This window comes from Neolamprologus brichardi, chromosome 7 (assembly GCF_056152115.1).
Source record: "Neolamprologus brichardi isolate AB-2024 chromosome 7, ASM5615211v1, whole genome shotgun sequence".
NCBI lineage: Eukaryota > Metazoa > Chordata > Actinopteri > Cichliformes > Cichlidae > Neolamprologus > Neolamprologus brichardi.
This window is the reverse complement of record NC_142110.1, coordinates 11,359,851-11,372,540: the sequence shown is the minus strand read 5'-3', so window position 1 is coordinate 11,372,540 and position 12,690 is coordinate 11,359,851. Positions and strand designations below refer to the sequence as shown.

The following is a 12,690-nucleotide window of genomic DNA, read 5'->3' as shown; positions in this document are numbered from 1 at the left end:
TTAGGAGTTCAGAGTCGACTTTCAGTGGCAGAAGGAAGACCACAGAGGTAAATAAAAGAAAGAATACTAAACCTGTTGCTGTCTACTAATAATATTAATACAGTATTAATACATTAGATTATACAAAGGAAAAGTCATTTTTTTCATATGTCATTCTTATACTATATATTGCTCTCGGGTGAACATGATAAATGCATTTACACTTCCTGTATGGTGTATATGACAGAGACAGTGTATGAGAGTGTGTGTCTGTGTGTGCCTGCACATGTGCGTGTGAGAGTTCAGTACAGAGAGGTTTCAAGTCTAAATTCAAGTGGTGTAAAGTGCACTTAAGTCTCCCCTCTGACTGCTTCTTCCCACTAATGTGCATGTTTGTGTGTGTGTGCAGAAGAGCTAATGCACTCCGGAGGAAACGGGATCTCCTCGGGGAGGAGGTTTGTACACTACACCTAAGAGAACCAGAGGAGGTCAGGGCACCCACATGCGCACAACACCCTAACCGGCACAAAGCTGTCTTTGTAGAGAATGAGACACACTCACTAACTTGTACACTTTCTCCCACTCAACTTGACGCAACTGTTATCTTACAGGACCAGTTAGAGCAGTGGTACAGAAACGTCAGTGTCAGCGATGTTGTTAAAGTTTAAGAGTTGTTTTAGGAACTACTCTTAGCGTCTGTTGTTTACTCTTTTCCAAGACGTACAGACCATTGCTGTCAGAGGGTACTCTGTCACGCAGTATTTTGCACAACTACACAGCCAGAGATTCCTCTTCAGGTAAATACTCCGCCTGTGAAGTGATTCCAAAGGCATTCACGGAAACTTAACACTCTTTACCTGGGCAGGCTGGAATGATTACCCTTGATTTTGTCTTTCCCAGAATACTGCGGCTGCCTCAATGGCGGCTGGTGTCAGGAAGGTGGGGTGTGTGACTGTGCCCAGTTCCAGGCATTGGGAGACCGCTGCCAGATCAGTGAGTAATCCACCCATCTACATGTCTTCCTTCAGATTTGTCTTATAACCACACATTTTTGGTATGCAATAAACCAGCTGGCTAGCATCTTTGGTAACAATATCCTTTTTTAATAACATAACGTAGTCAGTCTTCAAGAATTTGTGAATGTGCTCCACAATCATTCAACAAATGTTAATTAGCTGTACACACTCCAGCATTAATTATCAGATTTTCCCAGATCTCTTTCTCTCTGTCTCTCCTTTGTTGATACAAATCCACCAACCTCCATCTCTACTAAAACCACCCACCCATACACACACACGCACACAAAGACTTTACTCCCTAGAGGAGCTGATATAAAGTCACTTGAACTTAGGTAATAGGGTAAGGGCTGAGTGATGGAGTTTCTGGTTTCTATATTGTGAACAGGCTCCTTATACAGCATATCAGGAGATCTGAGGTCACAGGGATTGTAAAGACATTTTTCATTTCAATAAAAACTAATTTAGTGTTGACAAATGGTCGAAGGCAATGCAGTTCTTTAGAGACCACCTGTGACTCAGCTGAGACTTGAGGAGAAACCCTGAAATGGCACTGACAAGATAAAAAATATGAATTTTAAAAATAAAACACCACTACAGAAAGAAAATATGAAAGAATGAATGTCATGAGTGCAGGTTTGTCATGAAGGTAATAAAAGCTTCACCCAAGAAAAATATCAAGCTTTCCCACCGTAACAGATTATAATAATTGAGGCAACTGAGCTATTCTTCAAAAAGTACTGAATAAAATTTGAAAATTATATTTTTTAAGCATTAATGTCTGAAATTGAAGATATGTAAAATGAGCCATTCATGTCAGAGTATTAAAATCAGAAGATGTGTTTGCTGTCAGCGCAACCCACCTCCTCAGATTTTTGGGAATGGCCCTCGGCAGCATCTTGGCATATCATGCTATGGGGATTTCCTCTAACAAAGAGCTTTTAGAAAATTCAGGAGTTCATTTTCCTCTGATAAGTGCAATGAAATAGAACATGATGAAAGGCATAACGATGATAGGTCAGTTCATTTGTGTCACTATCATTACAAGAATCTTGTCTGACTGAAGTGCCCATTTTTCCTCTCAGTACCTAACCAGGGCCAGGATAGAGATGGGATCTGCAGGTCATGGGGTCAGCACCACTATGAAACATTTGATGGAATATATTTCTACTTCCCTGGAACCTGCTCTTACATTTTGGCCCAGGATTGTCACTCAACTACACCGCAGTACACAGTGTGGGTAAGGCTAGTAATCAGTCTTTACTCTATGTCTATACATTAGCTTCTTGCTACATCGCCATGTTTGCTGTTAAAACAAAGCAATACGGAAGTTTCTTAAATAAACTAAACTGCAGTGGCATCTGACTGCTTGCACTGAATAAAATAACAGGAAATAGGAGATCTGTAAAGGCTATAAAACAGTCATGTGGCAAGGTCTTAAAGTGTCTGTGTTTAGCATATATTATTAACAACTATCTGCTGTCAGCACAACACCGATGTGGCATATTTCTTTGTACCATTGTTTTCTAAAAACTCAACAAAAAAATTGTCTTAGTAAGGACAAAAAAATGTTTTTAATTATGATTAACCTTTTCAAAAAAGGTGCCAAAGTCATTCTAATTATTTTTTTTATCCTTGCAGCCATGTATTATTAGATAATGATAGTCTGCAAAATTTGAGTTGTAGCTTTAATGAGCACTTGTTCATAAATCGGTATGCTTTTCCCTCTGTGGCTCTTATTCCACTTCTGTCATTTTCTTGTGTTTGTCAGGTTCACAACAGCAGAGTGTGTGAGGGGAGTGTGTATTTATGTCCGAGAGCTCTCAGTCTGTTCTTCCCAAACGAGGAGGAGATCCACATCTCGGGATATCGGGTCCACCAGGGAGGTCGCAGGTGCATATGAGTGTGTGCATGTATGTGTGTGTTTGTTAACTGCAGAGGTGTCAAAATAAAAACTAAAAAGGAAGAAAGAAAGAAAGCATTTGCTCGCCGTCCCATCTAAACCTACTGTAAAATCGATAGAAGACTATAAGTAAGATTTTCAAAGACCTGACGTCATCCAATGCTCTCATCATGTCTCTGTCTCTGTATAATGTCAGGTTAAGTTTGCCTCAGACTGTGGGCGGTGTCTTTATTGAACGACTGGCTGATTACCTGCTCGTGAAGAGCGTGTTCGGCTTCTCTTTGGCCTGGGATGGAGGCTCGGGCGTCTACCTGAAGATGAGCGAGGAGCACCAAGGCGCCCCTTGTGGCCTGTGTGGAAACTTCAACAATGTTGCTGGTGATGACCTCACCACTGCTCGCGGTAAGACCGGCCTGACTGGCCACTCATCCTCTTATCCCTTCTCTCAGCACCCACTCATCATAATTATTGTTATTATACACTCAACACTGATTCTGGCCAATTATAGTAGCAGTGGGACCTGGGGAGTCTACAGTGGAAGGACAGGGGAGAACTGGTAGTTTTGATTTGAATAGCTGGAAGAAGCATGGACTTTCCTCATATGACCTAGTAACATGAACTACGGTGCCCCGCTTGTTTGGGAGGAGAGATGACCAGTAATGTGGAGATGAGCCCAAGGAAAGACAACAGACAAAAAGGAACCAACTGCAGCGCATTTCTACACATACATATTTCCTCTTAGTGCCTCTTATAGTCAGCCCTCTTTTTTTATGTCTCATGTTATTGTGTTTAATGAATTAAAGAAATAATTTAATGTATGTTTGAATGGAAAATCTACTCCATCTTTGCTCTGTGTATGTGTTTTTATACATTTTTATCTTTTGTCTGTACCTACGTCATGCTGGGTATACCACATACAGCTGCACATATGTGTTTACTTTAGGTATTCGGACTGATGAACCTGCACTGTTTGCTAATAGCTGGGCAGTGGACCTTGCTCATGAACGAGCCTGTCCCTCAGTGGATCTTGACTTTAGTGGGCCCTGCCAGTCTGAGTCAGACATGGATGTAAGAACCACAGAAGCAATATTTCCACTTAATAACATGTGCAAAGACAAATCAGGCCCACCAAAGTGCACCATAATAAAACCTTTTTTAGCAGTGTTAATTTTTGTTTACTTCTGGTGGTATATTATGTTGCATATATTCATACCATACTTTATTTGTATGCAGGATGCTATAGAGAAATGCAGTGCGCTTCTCTTTTTCCCCTTTTTGTCCTGTCATGAAAACATCGATCCCAATCCCTTTGTTGCCAGTTGTGTCTCTGACCTTTGTGTGTAAGTAAAAGCAAGCACACTTTCGAGTAGATACATTCAACCTTTTGCTTTGAGTTGAAACTTTTTGTATACAAAGCAGTTCCCCGAAAAGATTTGATGCATGTTTTCAGCTCTGATGATGAGGAAACTTTTTGTCGAGCCTTGGTGGAGTACACCCGAGCATGCTCCCATGTTGGATATCCCGTAAGAGAGTGGAGAGACAGCTTCCCTTCTTGCAGTAAGTAACGGCTGCTGCTCTACGATTTCAGCGGAAACATGAAAACTTATAATGTATTTAGTGCACACTTGTGTTCTACTTTTATTGTTAAGCCAGTTGTTTGTGTTTATGCTTAGATGACGGCTGTGAGGAAAGTTTTGTGTATAGAGACTGTATCAGCTGCTGTCCACCTACCTGTACATTTGAGAAAGAGTGCCTGGGAACCAATCTGCATTGTCTGGATGGCTGCTACTGTCCTGATGGTATTCAAAGAAAACCCCCCCCCAATTTTTTTTTAATGTCTCTGAAATTGTTGACTGATCTCAGATCCTTGCATGCAGGTCTCATCCTGCAGAATGGAACATGCATTGCTGCCTCTCAGTGTCCATGTGTTTATCATGGAACGTCATATGTACAAGGACAGGTGCTACAACAGGGATGCAGTGTCTGGTGAGTGTGGAAAAGTGTTACTGTGTGAGAATATAGCACAGCCAATGTGTTGCTAACTGTTTCTGTTTTGTTTTTTCAGTGTGTGCATGGGTGGTGTGTGGAACTGCACTGAGAATAACTGCACAGGTGAGAATCCCATCGAAGACAGCCAAAGAAGAAATAATGCATCCAGATTTTAAAAAAACAAAAACACTCTTCTTTTTGTCTCTTCTTAGTTGAATGTTCAGTGGTTGGGGACATGTTTGTGACAACGTTTGACGGAAGGATGTTTCTCCAGCCAGGGGCATGTCAGTATGTCCTGGCAAAGAGCCGCAGCAGCAGCAGATTCACCATCACACTACAATATACTACTTGTGCAGAGGTAGCACACACAACTACTTTTGCACACACCTAACAAGCCTGCAGTGTTCCTTTAATCCAGATATAACTGCCCCTTCCACATAAATGTGTGTCAACAGCAGCAGGTGTGTATTCAGTCAGTGACAGTAGTGCTGGATGAAGATGTAAGTCGCCAAATCACTTTGACAAGAGAGGGGGAGGTGATAATTGGTGTAAACCCAGCGCCTGCCCTGCCATATGTCGATGGTAGGAATCACACGATGCACACACACACACACACACACACACACACACACACACACACACACACACACACACACAATATCAAATGGTACATGTAAACACATTGCTAGAAATAGTTAAAAAAAAAAAACACAATTGATCCGATTTTAAAACTTCTTCCTGACATACAGATGCAGTCGAGGTGCGGAAGCTGACCTCTGTGTTCACACAGCTGAAGACTGGGATTGGTTTCAGGCTGCATTATGACGGTCGAGGCGGAAGGGTCTATGTGCAGCTTGACAGCCAGTGGCGCGGACAGACGCTGGGACTCTGTGGAACCTACAATGGAAATCTACGAGATGATTTCCTGTGAGCATGTACTTCCCACTCATACGTCAGTGTTGAAAATGTGACTTTCGCTGAGAATATTTTTGTGGGGTGTAGGTCTCCAGCGGGTATGATAGAGGGCACTCCGCAGCTTCATGCCAGTGCTTGGAAGGTGTCATCTGCCTGTGTTGCTCCAGTTAATCTACCTATTACAGACCCATGCGAGATGAATCAGCACAACGGTAATAGTTTCAATTACTGTGGATTTGGTTATTATTCTTTCATTTTAGCCTTAATGAAAAAATATGAAGAAAGAAAAGGATTAAGGCAAAACTTTAGGGGTTTGAATCCCAAATTGTACTATGCATTCTAACATTACTGCTTTCTGGTTTGAATTATGAATTGTTCAAGTTTTAGCTGCAGGCAATCTATCTTGTCAAAGGAAATATGAGGATGTGTTAAGTTTTGTGTGGGCTTATGTGTCTTGTAGTATTCTACGCATCCCAGTGTGAGGTGCTTTTGGGCACTGTGTTTGCTCCGTGCCATGGCTACATCAGTCCAAACATCTACCAGCAGCAGTGCCGCTATCAGGCCTGCCGCTGTGGGAGCAGCTGTTTGTGCACTGCACTGGCTCATTACGCTTACCTTTGCTCCAAACATGGAGTCAACATTAATTTCAGATCACAAGTCTCTGAGTGTGGTAAGTTTCCATAGACTGGATTTTTTTTAGACATTAATTTGTGCCTTTGTGATTTTTCTTCTTATCGATATGAGATTCAAGTGTACACTGCCCCAAAATGTAGGCATTGTAAAGGGATTGCAGAAGACTGTAATTTACCCCAGAAAAACAAATTTGTACTGTTCTCTGTGTGTGATATACAGGAGTGGTGTGTCTTGGTGGAATGCTGTACCACTCGTGTGTGTCGTCTTGTGGCCGGTCCTGTCGGGCATTGTCCAGCAATGAGACGTGTACCCCTGATGATTGTGCCGAGGGATGCGGCTGTCCAGACGGCAGTTTTTATGATGATGTGCGCCAGCGTTGTGTGCAGCTGTAAGCCTTAAGCACCTCATACATCATCCTTACTTACTAATGGGTATCAGTTGCCATTTGGCCAGAAAGGACATACAATGGCACACACAGCACTTAAACACAAAAAGCATCATCATTAATAAATGTAATCAAAATATTCTCATGACTTTCTCCTCAGGTCGCAGTGTCACTGTTATTCCATGGGTGGGGTGTCACAACCAGGAGAGGTGACCTTCAGTGCCTCTGGGCCCTGGTGAGTCACAGCTGACCATAAGCTGCACTGAAAATTGAAAACCCACTCTTCTTGCTCTTCAAACTGCACACAGTGCAGCATACTTGCACACATCCCGATCCATTTGAGGAAGCAGTTTAAGCTTGAGTGATTGTCAAATGAGATGTAGAGCACTTAAACTGACCTTGTGTTTGATAACATTATTCTCTTTCCCAAACACTCGCCCCTTTTTCTCTCCCTTCCTGTCTCCACCATCAGCCTGTGCAGAAATGGGAAGATGGAGTGTGTGCCAGAGGAAAAAGGTAACCTCTCTGCACTCCCCCCTCCTCCCTTCAGTTCCTGCTTTCGTCCGTTCCAGTAACAAAGTGGCATTTCAGGCTATGTCCCTCTTGCTGAAATCAAGAGCCTTATGTCTGTAGCTGTAGCTTGTTTCCCATGACTTGATGTTGCAATTGGTGTTTATGGCAACTAGGGCATCGATTTTCTTGTGTGTGTGTGTGTGTGTGTGTGTGTGTGCGTGTGTGTGTGTGCTCGCGCACGTGCATCAACACCATAGAGCCAGATAGTATAGAAGTCGGGGAGTGTCCAGAGGGGAAAGTGTACCACAGCTGCACTGAGCAGAGGGGAGGAGTGGCCTGTGCACCAACCTGCCGCAACCTGATGTTGAATCTGACATGCCCACCCAGTACACCATGCATACCTGGCTGTGTCTGCCCTCCTGGGTAATACAAAGACTTAGTGACTATTTTCAAAATAACATGAGAATGTATAGATATTTGTTCATTTGTTTTTAGTGGCCTCCTACCAGTCACTTTTTTTTTGTTAATTTTAATACTAATTGTAATCCCTGCTTTACCCGTGTTAGGATAGTTACATTGAAACACAAAAAGTGGTACCTTAACGTAGTTAAAACACCTTTCACCTACCCCAGGACCATTTGCCATTGGCATGGGTTGCACTCACCACTGTGGACTGTGTGAAAAGAAGCATCTTGCAGGCATCAGCATATATGTGTCTTAATTTCACTTACAAGATTTTTGCCGATATTCAGCAACCAGAGCACAAAGTACTCTGAAAGCTCATGTCCAGGGAAAGACTGGTTTTCAGTACTGTCACCATAATACTGGAAAAAAAAAAAACCTTCAATACAGCTTCAATTTAGGAACACTAATTCCTGTTAGAGTTTATATTTCTAATAATTGTGACTGTTTTAATTAGTGGGGAGATGACTGATTGTTTTGAGTTTGTGTTTGAACTGTTGAATCTTGTGTTTATGTATTTTCTCCACCGTTTTTTCCAAAAAGAGATTTGATCTCCAGGCCTAAAAGCTAAAGTGTTAATTGCAACACAGAGACAAACACAGATATGGGGTTTGAGTGTTTAAGTGTTCGCATGCTTTGTACCACCTACTTTTGTTTTACCAATGAAGGCTGGTGCTGCACCAGGGGGAATGTTATTATCCAGAAAATTGCCCTTGTTCCTGGCTTGGACTTGAGTACCTGCCTGGAGAAACTGTGGAAACACCATGCTACAAATGGTAAACACCTTTCCTGCCTCTGTATTATTTACAAAGTAATAATGAGGTTCCTTATAAGGTTGTCAATCATCTCCAAACAACTGATTCTCAAAGCAGTTACAAAAGAAAGTTTGTCTTTTGTCCCACCTCTGCTTTGTTTTTGCTCTTCTCTTATGCACCCACCTGTCTATCCCTTTAGCGTGTGTCACCGTGGCTATTTTAACTGCAGCTACTCTCCGTGTCCAGCTGTGTGTACTGTTTACAGCGACAGGCACTACCACACCTTTGATGGCCTCGAGTACGACTACCACTCTGACTGTCAGGTCTACTTGCTCAAAGTGAGTAGGCTGGCTGTGTGGATTTATATAACAACTTTCTAGTTAGCACAAAAAAAAACCTAATAAAGGTGTAAAATTATATAATTTGCTTCCAGTGACAAATTTATGGATTCATTTTTGGCACTGGAATGCCAGTGGGGATTGTCTGATAGAGACTGTGCTAACCTGTGCCAGAGAAGTTTGTGTGATTGATTGTGTTTAAGGGCAAAGGAGGAGCATCCTTAACAATTCTTAGCCAACACTGATATGGATCTGGGAAAGAAGATCCAAGCTGGTTTCTAATCTTGGAGTTTGGGTTTTAATTAGAGCCGATTAAGGCATGTATGTGTGTGTTTGTGTCGGTGGGTTGGGACCACTGTAATGCTAGCAGACGCTGCGCAAAGCTGTAGTGACACAAAGAGATCAGTGTTCACTTCAAACCCCAGTGCTCCTACGCTCCCAGGGATATAGAATTAGAATTAGCAGAACAGACATTCAGAGCCCGCAGGCCGCCTGCCACCATGCAGACCTGAAAAGAATGGGGAAGCTGGTCAAAACTGTACTTTAATAGTCTACAGTTGTTTCCTCTTTTTGTCACGTCTCATGTGTCCAGGATGATGATGTTTCCTGAACAGGTAGAATGAGATTCCATATCTGAGTCTAGCACGTGGTGTTTAGATATTTGCTTTCTGACTGCTGTGGCTTTAGTGAGGAACATTTTGAACAGACAAAAAAACAAAAGTATTTTGTTGTGTTTGCTAAAAAAACACAACTTCCCTTACAGTAGTAATATTTTGCCTTCTCCTCTCATCAGAGTGCAGGAGAGACCGAGGTATCCATTGTTGCCCAAAACAAAGACTGCTATGAGAGCGGCATTGTGTGCATGAAAATCCTGGTCATTCACGTGGGACTTACCAAGATCTACTTCACTGACAATTCTGGCAACCCTGTATGGATAATACAAACACAGTAACAAACTGAAATATTTCAGTGAAATCCAGTGAATCCTGCTGATGTCACGCTACCTGGTTTATTTTGTGTTAGAGCCCTTCCACTGTTGTTGGTCGAGGGTCAGAGTTTGAGCTCTGGAAAGCCGGCTACTACATTGTCATCCACTTCTCAAATCAGGACCTGACCATCCTTTGGGACCGCAAGACGACTGTGCACATCAGAGCTGGACCTCAGTGGAAGGCGTGTACTAGTAGCACATCTGAAATTCGAAGCGTTGTTATAAGAAAAATCTAAAAATATGACAAGTTGTCTGCTTTTTCGCTCCAGGGTCTTCTCAGTGGGTTATGTGGAAATTTTGACAGTGTGACAGCGAATGATATGACCACCTCCAGCCACATGGAAGTCAGTAATGCACAGACATTCGGCGATAGCTGGGCCCTGGGACAGGTATGAGTCAGCTCATTTCCTCTACTCCCCTTCATTGATTCTTCTTTTGCCCTCTTTTCTCTTTCTGTCTTTGTCCATCACCCTCGAACTCACTACCTCTCTACCTCCCTGCTCCCTGTGCCCGTCTCCCTCGAGTACACCGTGATATTTAAGAGTAATCAGACACTTGATCGCTTTCCGTGTGTGTGTGTTTTCTGTATTTTAGTGTGAAAGCGACTATATACTTGAGCGACCATGTGAAGGGGACTTAGGGAGACAGCCGTACGCCAAAAGAGAGTGTGCTCTCCTCTACAGCGATGTCTTTGCACCTTGTCACAATGTTGTAAGTGCCATTCAAGTGACACATATAAACACACACAAACACAGAAACCTGTGTACAGAGAGACTGCAGCTATGAAAAGGTTATATCATTTGAAAAAGGGAGCTATAGGGATTAATAATGGGTTTTAGGAACAACTCTTAACTAATCCTAGTAAACACACTCTTTAAAGAGATTCACAAGCTTGCCACTCAAATTCAAATAGGGCACACCTAGTGTTTATTATAGTGTTAGATTTCAATTTATGACCAGTAGATGGAGCCATGTTTTTATGTACAGTTTTTTAGCCATCACTATCAACCAGTGGAGAGTCCATTTCACTTCATTGCTTAAACTGCATTTCAGAAAATACATATATTTAGAATTAACTAAGAGGTTTAGTAGAGATTATCATAATAAAGCAAAAGCCGATCTTTGAACATTTCTGTATTCAAACAAATTTCTCTCTGTCTTATAGTCTTTGCAATAAATTCATTTTTCTTATTAAACCTAATGTGCCCTCTTTGATCTGATCTGATTCACGTTCTTGTCGTGTTCTGTTTGCCATAGTTGTTCAGTGAAGACAAATACGTTCCCTTGAAGCAACCTTTAGAGGAACATCATTTAGTAGTATATTCCTTTGAGATATTTCTGAATTCCTGCTACTTTTTTTTAGCACTTATTTAAAGTATGTTTGTATTCTTTTGCACTAAAACAGATTTATTTGAGGAAACAACAGTTTAATGTATTCATTGATCAAAAGCAAAAAATATAGATTACAATGAATTCTCAACAGAAAAAGAATCATGCTTGCAGACAGAAGACTATAAAAATGTAAATTGATACATTTTTAAATATGGTACAGACACAGCAGACCTGATAATAAGTGAGAGGCAATTCCACAGAGCAGGATTTAAAATGTCAGAAGCACAGTTCCTCTTTGTTCTCAGTTTCGATGGTGGGATAATTAAGTACAGTCGGTCAGAAGATATGAGTGGTCGTAGTGGAGAATACAGGGTGATGAGTTCAGATATACAAGACGCTGCTATGCCATGGCATGCTTTTAATGTTAAAAGCAGAACTGAACTAAATTATGAAGCATATTTGGGCAGGGATAGCTCAATAGGTAGAGTAGCTGCCTCATGATTGGAAGGTTATGGGTTCAACTCTACTGAACGGCTACCCTGAGGTACCCCTGAGCAATGTACCATCCTTACACACTGCTCCCCGGGCGCTGCATTGGTGGCTGCCCACTGCTTTACTAGGTGAATGGGTTAAATGCAGAGGAGCAATTTCCCTACGGGGACTATCACACACACACACACAAATATTCATATAAAGCATGTCAGTCTGTGCAATTCAGCAAGAATAGGGTAATGTGTTCTTCTCATTTAGTATCATATATGTGCCTCACTGCCTCATTCTGAACCAAATGATTTTCAGTAAATGCTTTAAGATACAAATCTAGATTTGCAGTAATTAAGGCAAGGATAAATAAAAACATTAATATCCCAAGGCAGTACTGAGCTAACTTTGGAAATATTTCTGTACAGCTAGATCCAGGCCCAGTGACCGAGATTTAACGCATGTTAGTGTTGAGCTGGCATTCAGTCTTTAATAGTAAGGCTGTCACAGCTGGTCTGTTGATGTAGTGTGCAGTACCCAAATGTAGACACATGAAACCACTAATTATATGAAAATGAGCATTTTATTGGCTGATGCAAGTAGAAACCAAACAATAAGAATCCTTAAGAGTAAAGACATCTAATCAACATGGGTTAGAGGGACACAGGTGAACATAATTAACAATGGATGAAAACAATCAAGGAATCAAGGAAAGGCGGATAAGACACAGAGGAAACAAAAACGTTCAATGTAAAACAGGAAATCAGATGCTCTTACCAACACTAAACAATATAGGAGATAATAGGAGACACGGAGACAAAAGCGACCAAAGCATAAACATGATATAAGACAGGAATGCATAACACAAACACTGGGGAGACCACTTCTATTCCGAAAAAAGGAACACTTTTAGGCCTAACAGCCTAACGTTGTCTAGTTGGCCATGTGCTCACTGCGTGGCACTGTGGAGCCTGATTTGGATTTGCCATAGAATACCAGAAT

The 12,690-nt window shown here is 41.7% G+C and overlaps 1 protein-coding gene across 3 annotated transcripts in view; it reads left to right on the top strand.

The window, feature by feature from the left end:
* The window catches only part of otogl (otogelin-like), a 28,857-nt gene that overhangs the window by 946 nt on the left and 15,221 nt on the right, over positions 1–12,690 (top strand). For 2 of the 3 annotated variants that reach the window (XM_006789394.2, XM_087843103.1), the window contains exons 3-30: positions 5–47; positions 389–434; positions 698–776; positions 880–972; positions 2,081–2,235; positions 2,767–2,888; positions 3,095–3,300; positions 3,842–3,966; positions 4,132–4,238; positions 4,349–4,455; positions 4,572–4,697; positions 4,776–4,884; positions 4,964–5,010; positions 5,100–5,245; positions 5,343–5,469; positions 5,637–5,814; positions 5,890–6,014; positions 6,263–6,472; positions 6,655–6,823; positions 6,981–7,055; positions 7,293–7,336; positions 7,591–7,756; positions 8,464–8,571; positions 8,750–8,888; positions 9,682–9,816; positions 9,912–10,058; positions 10,146–10,265; positions 10,471–10,587. In XM_006789394.2, the coding sequence (XP_006789457.2) occupies positions 5–47; positions 389–434; positions 698–776; positions 880–972; positions 2,081–2,235; positions 2,767–2,888; positions 3,095–3,300; positions 3,842–3,966; positions 4,132–4,238; positions 4,349–4,455; positions 4,572–4,697; positions 4,776–4,884; positions 4,964–5,010; positions 5,100–5,245; positions 5,343–5,469; positions 5,637–5,814; positions 5,890–6,014; positions 6,263–6,472; positions 6,655–6,823; positions 6,981–7,055; positions 7,293–7,336; positions 7,591–7,756; positions 8,464–8,571; positions 8,750–8,888; positions 9,682–9,816; positions 9,912–10,058; positions 10,146–10,265; positions 10,471–10,587 (3,371 nt within the window). The remainder of the gene's footprint in view (positions 1–4; positions 48–388; positions 435–697; positions 777–879; positions 973–2,080; positions 2,236–2,766; positions 2,889–3,094; positions 3,301–3,841; positions 3,967–4,131; positions 4,239–4,348; positions 4,456–4,571; positions 4,698–4,775; positions 4,885–4,963; positions 5,011–5,099; positions 5,246–5,342; positions 5,470–5,636; positions 5,815–5,889; positions 6,015–6,262; positions 6,473–6,654; positions 6,824–6,980; positions 7,056–7,292; positions 7,337–7,590; positions 7,757–8,463; positions 8,572–8,749; positions 8,889–9,681; positions 9,817–9,911; positions 10,059–10,145; positions 10,266–10,470; positions 10,588–12,690) is intronic. The other variant, XM_035907190.2, reaches the window with a different exon arrangement.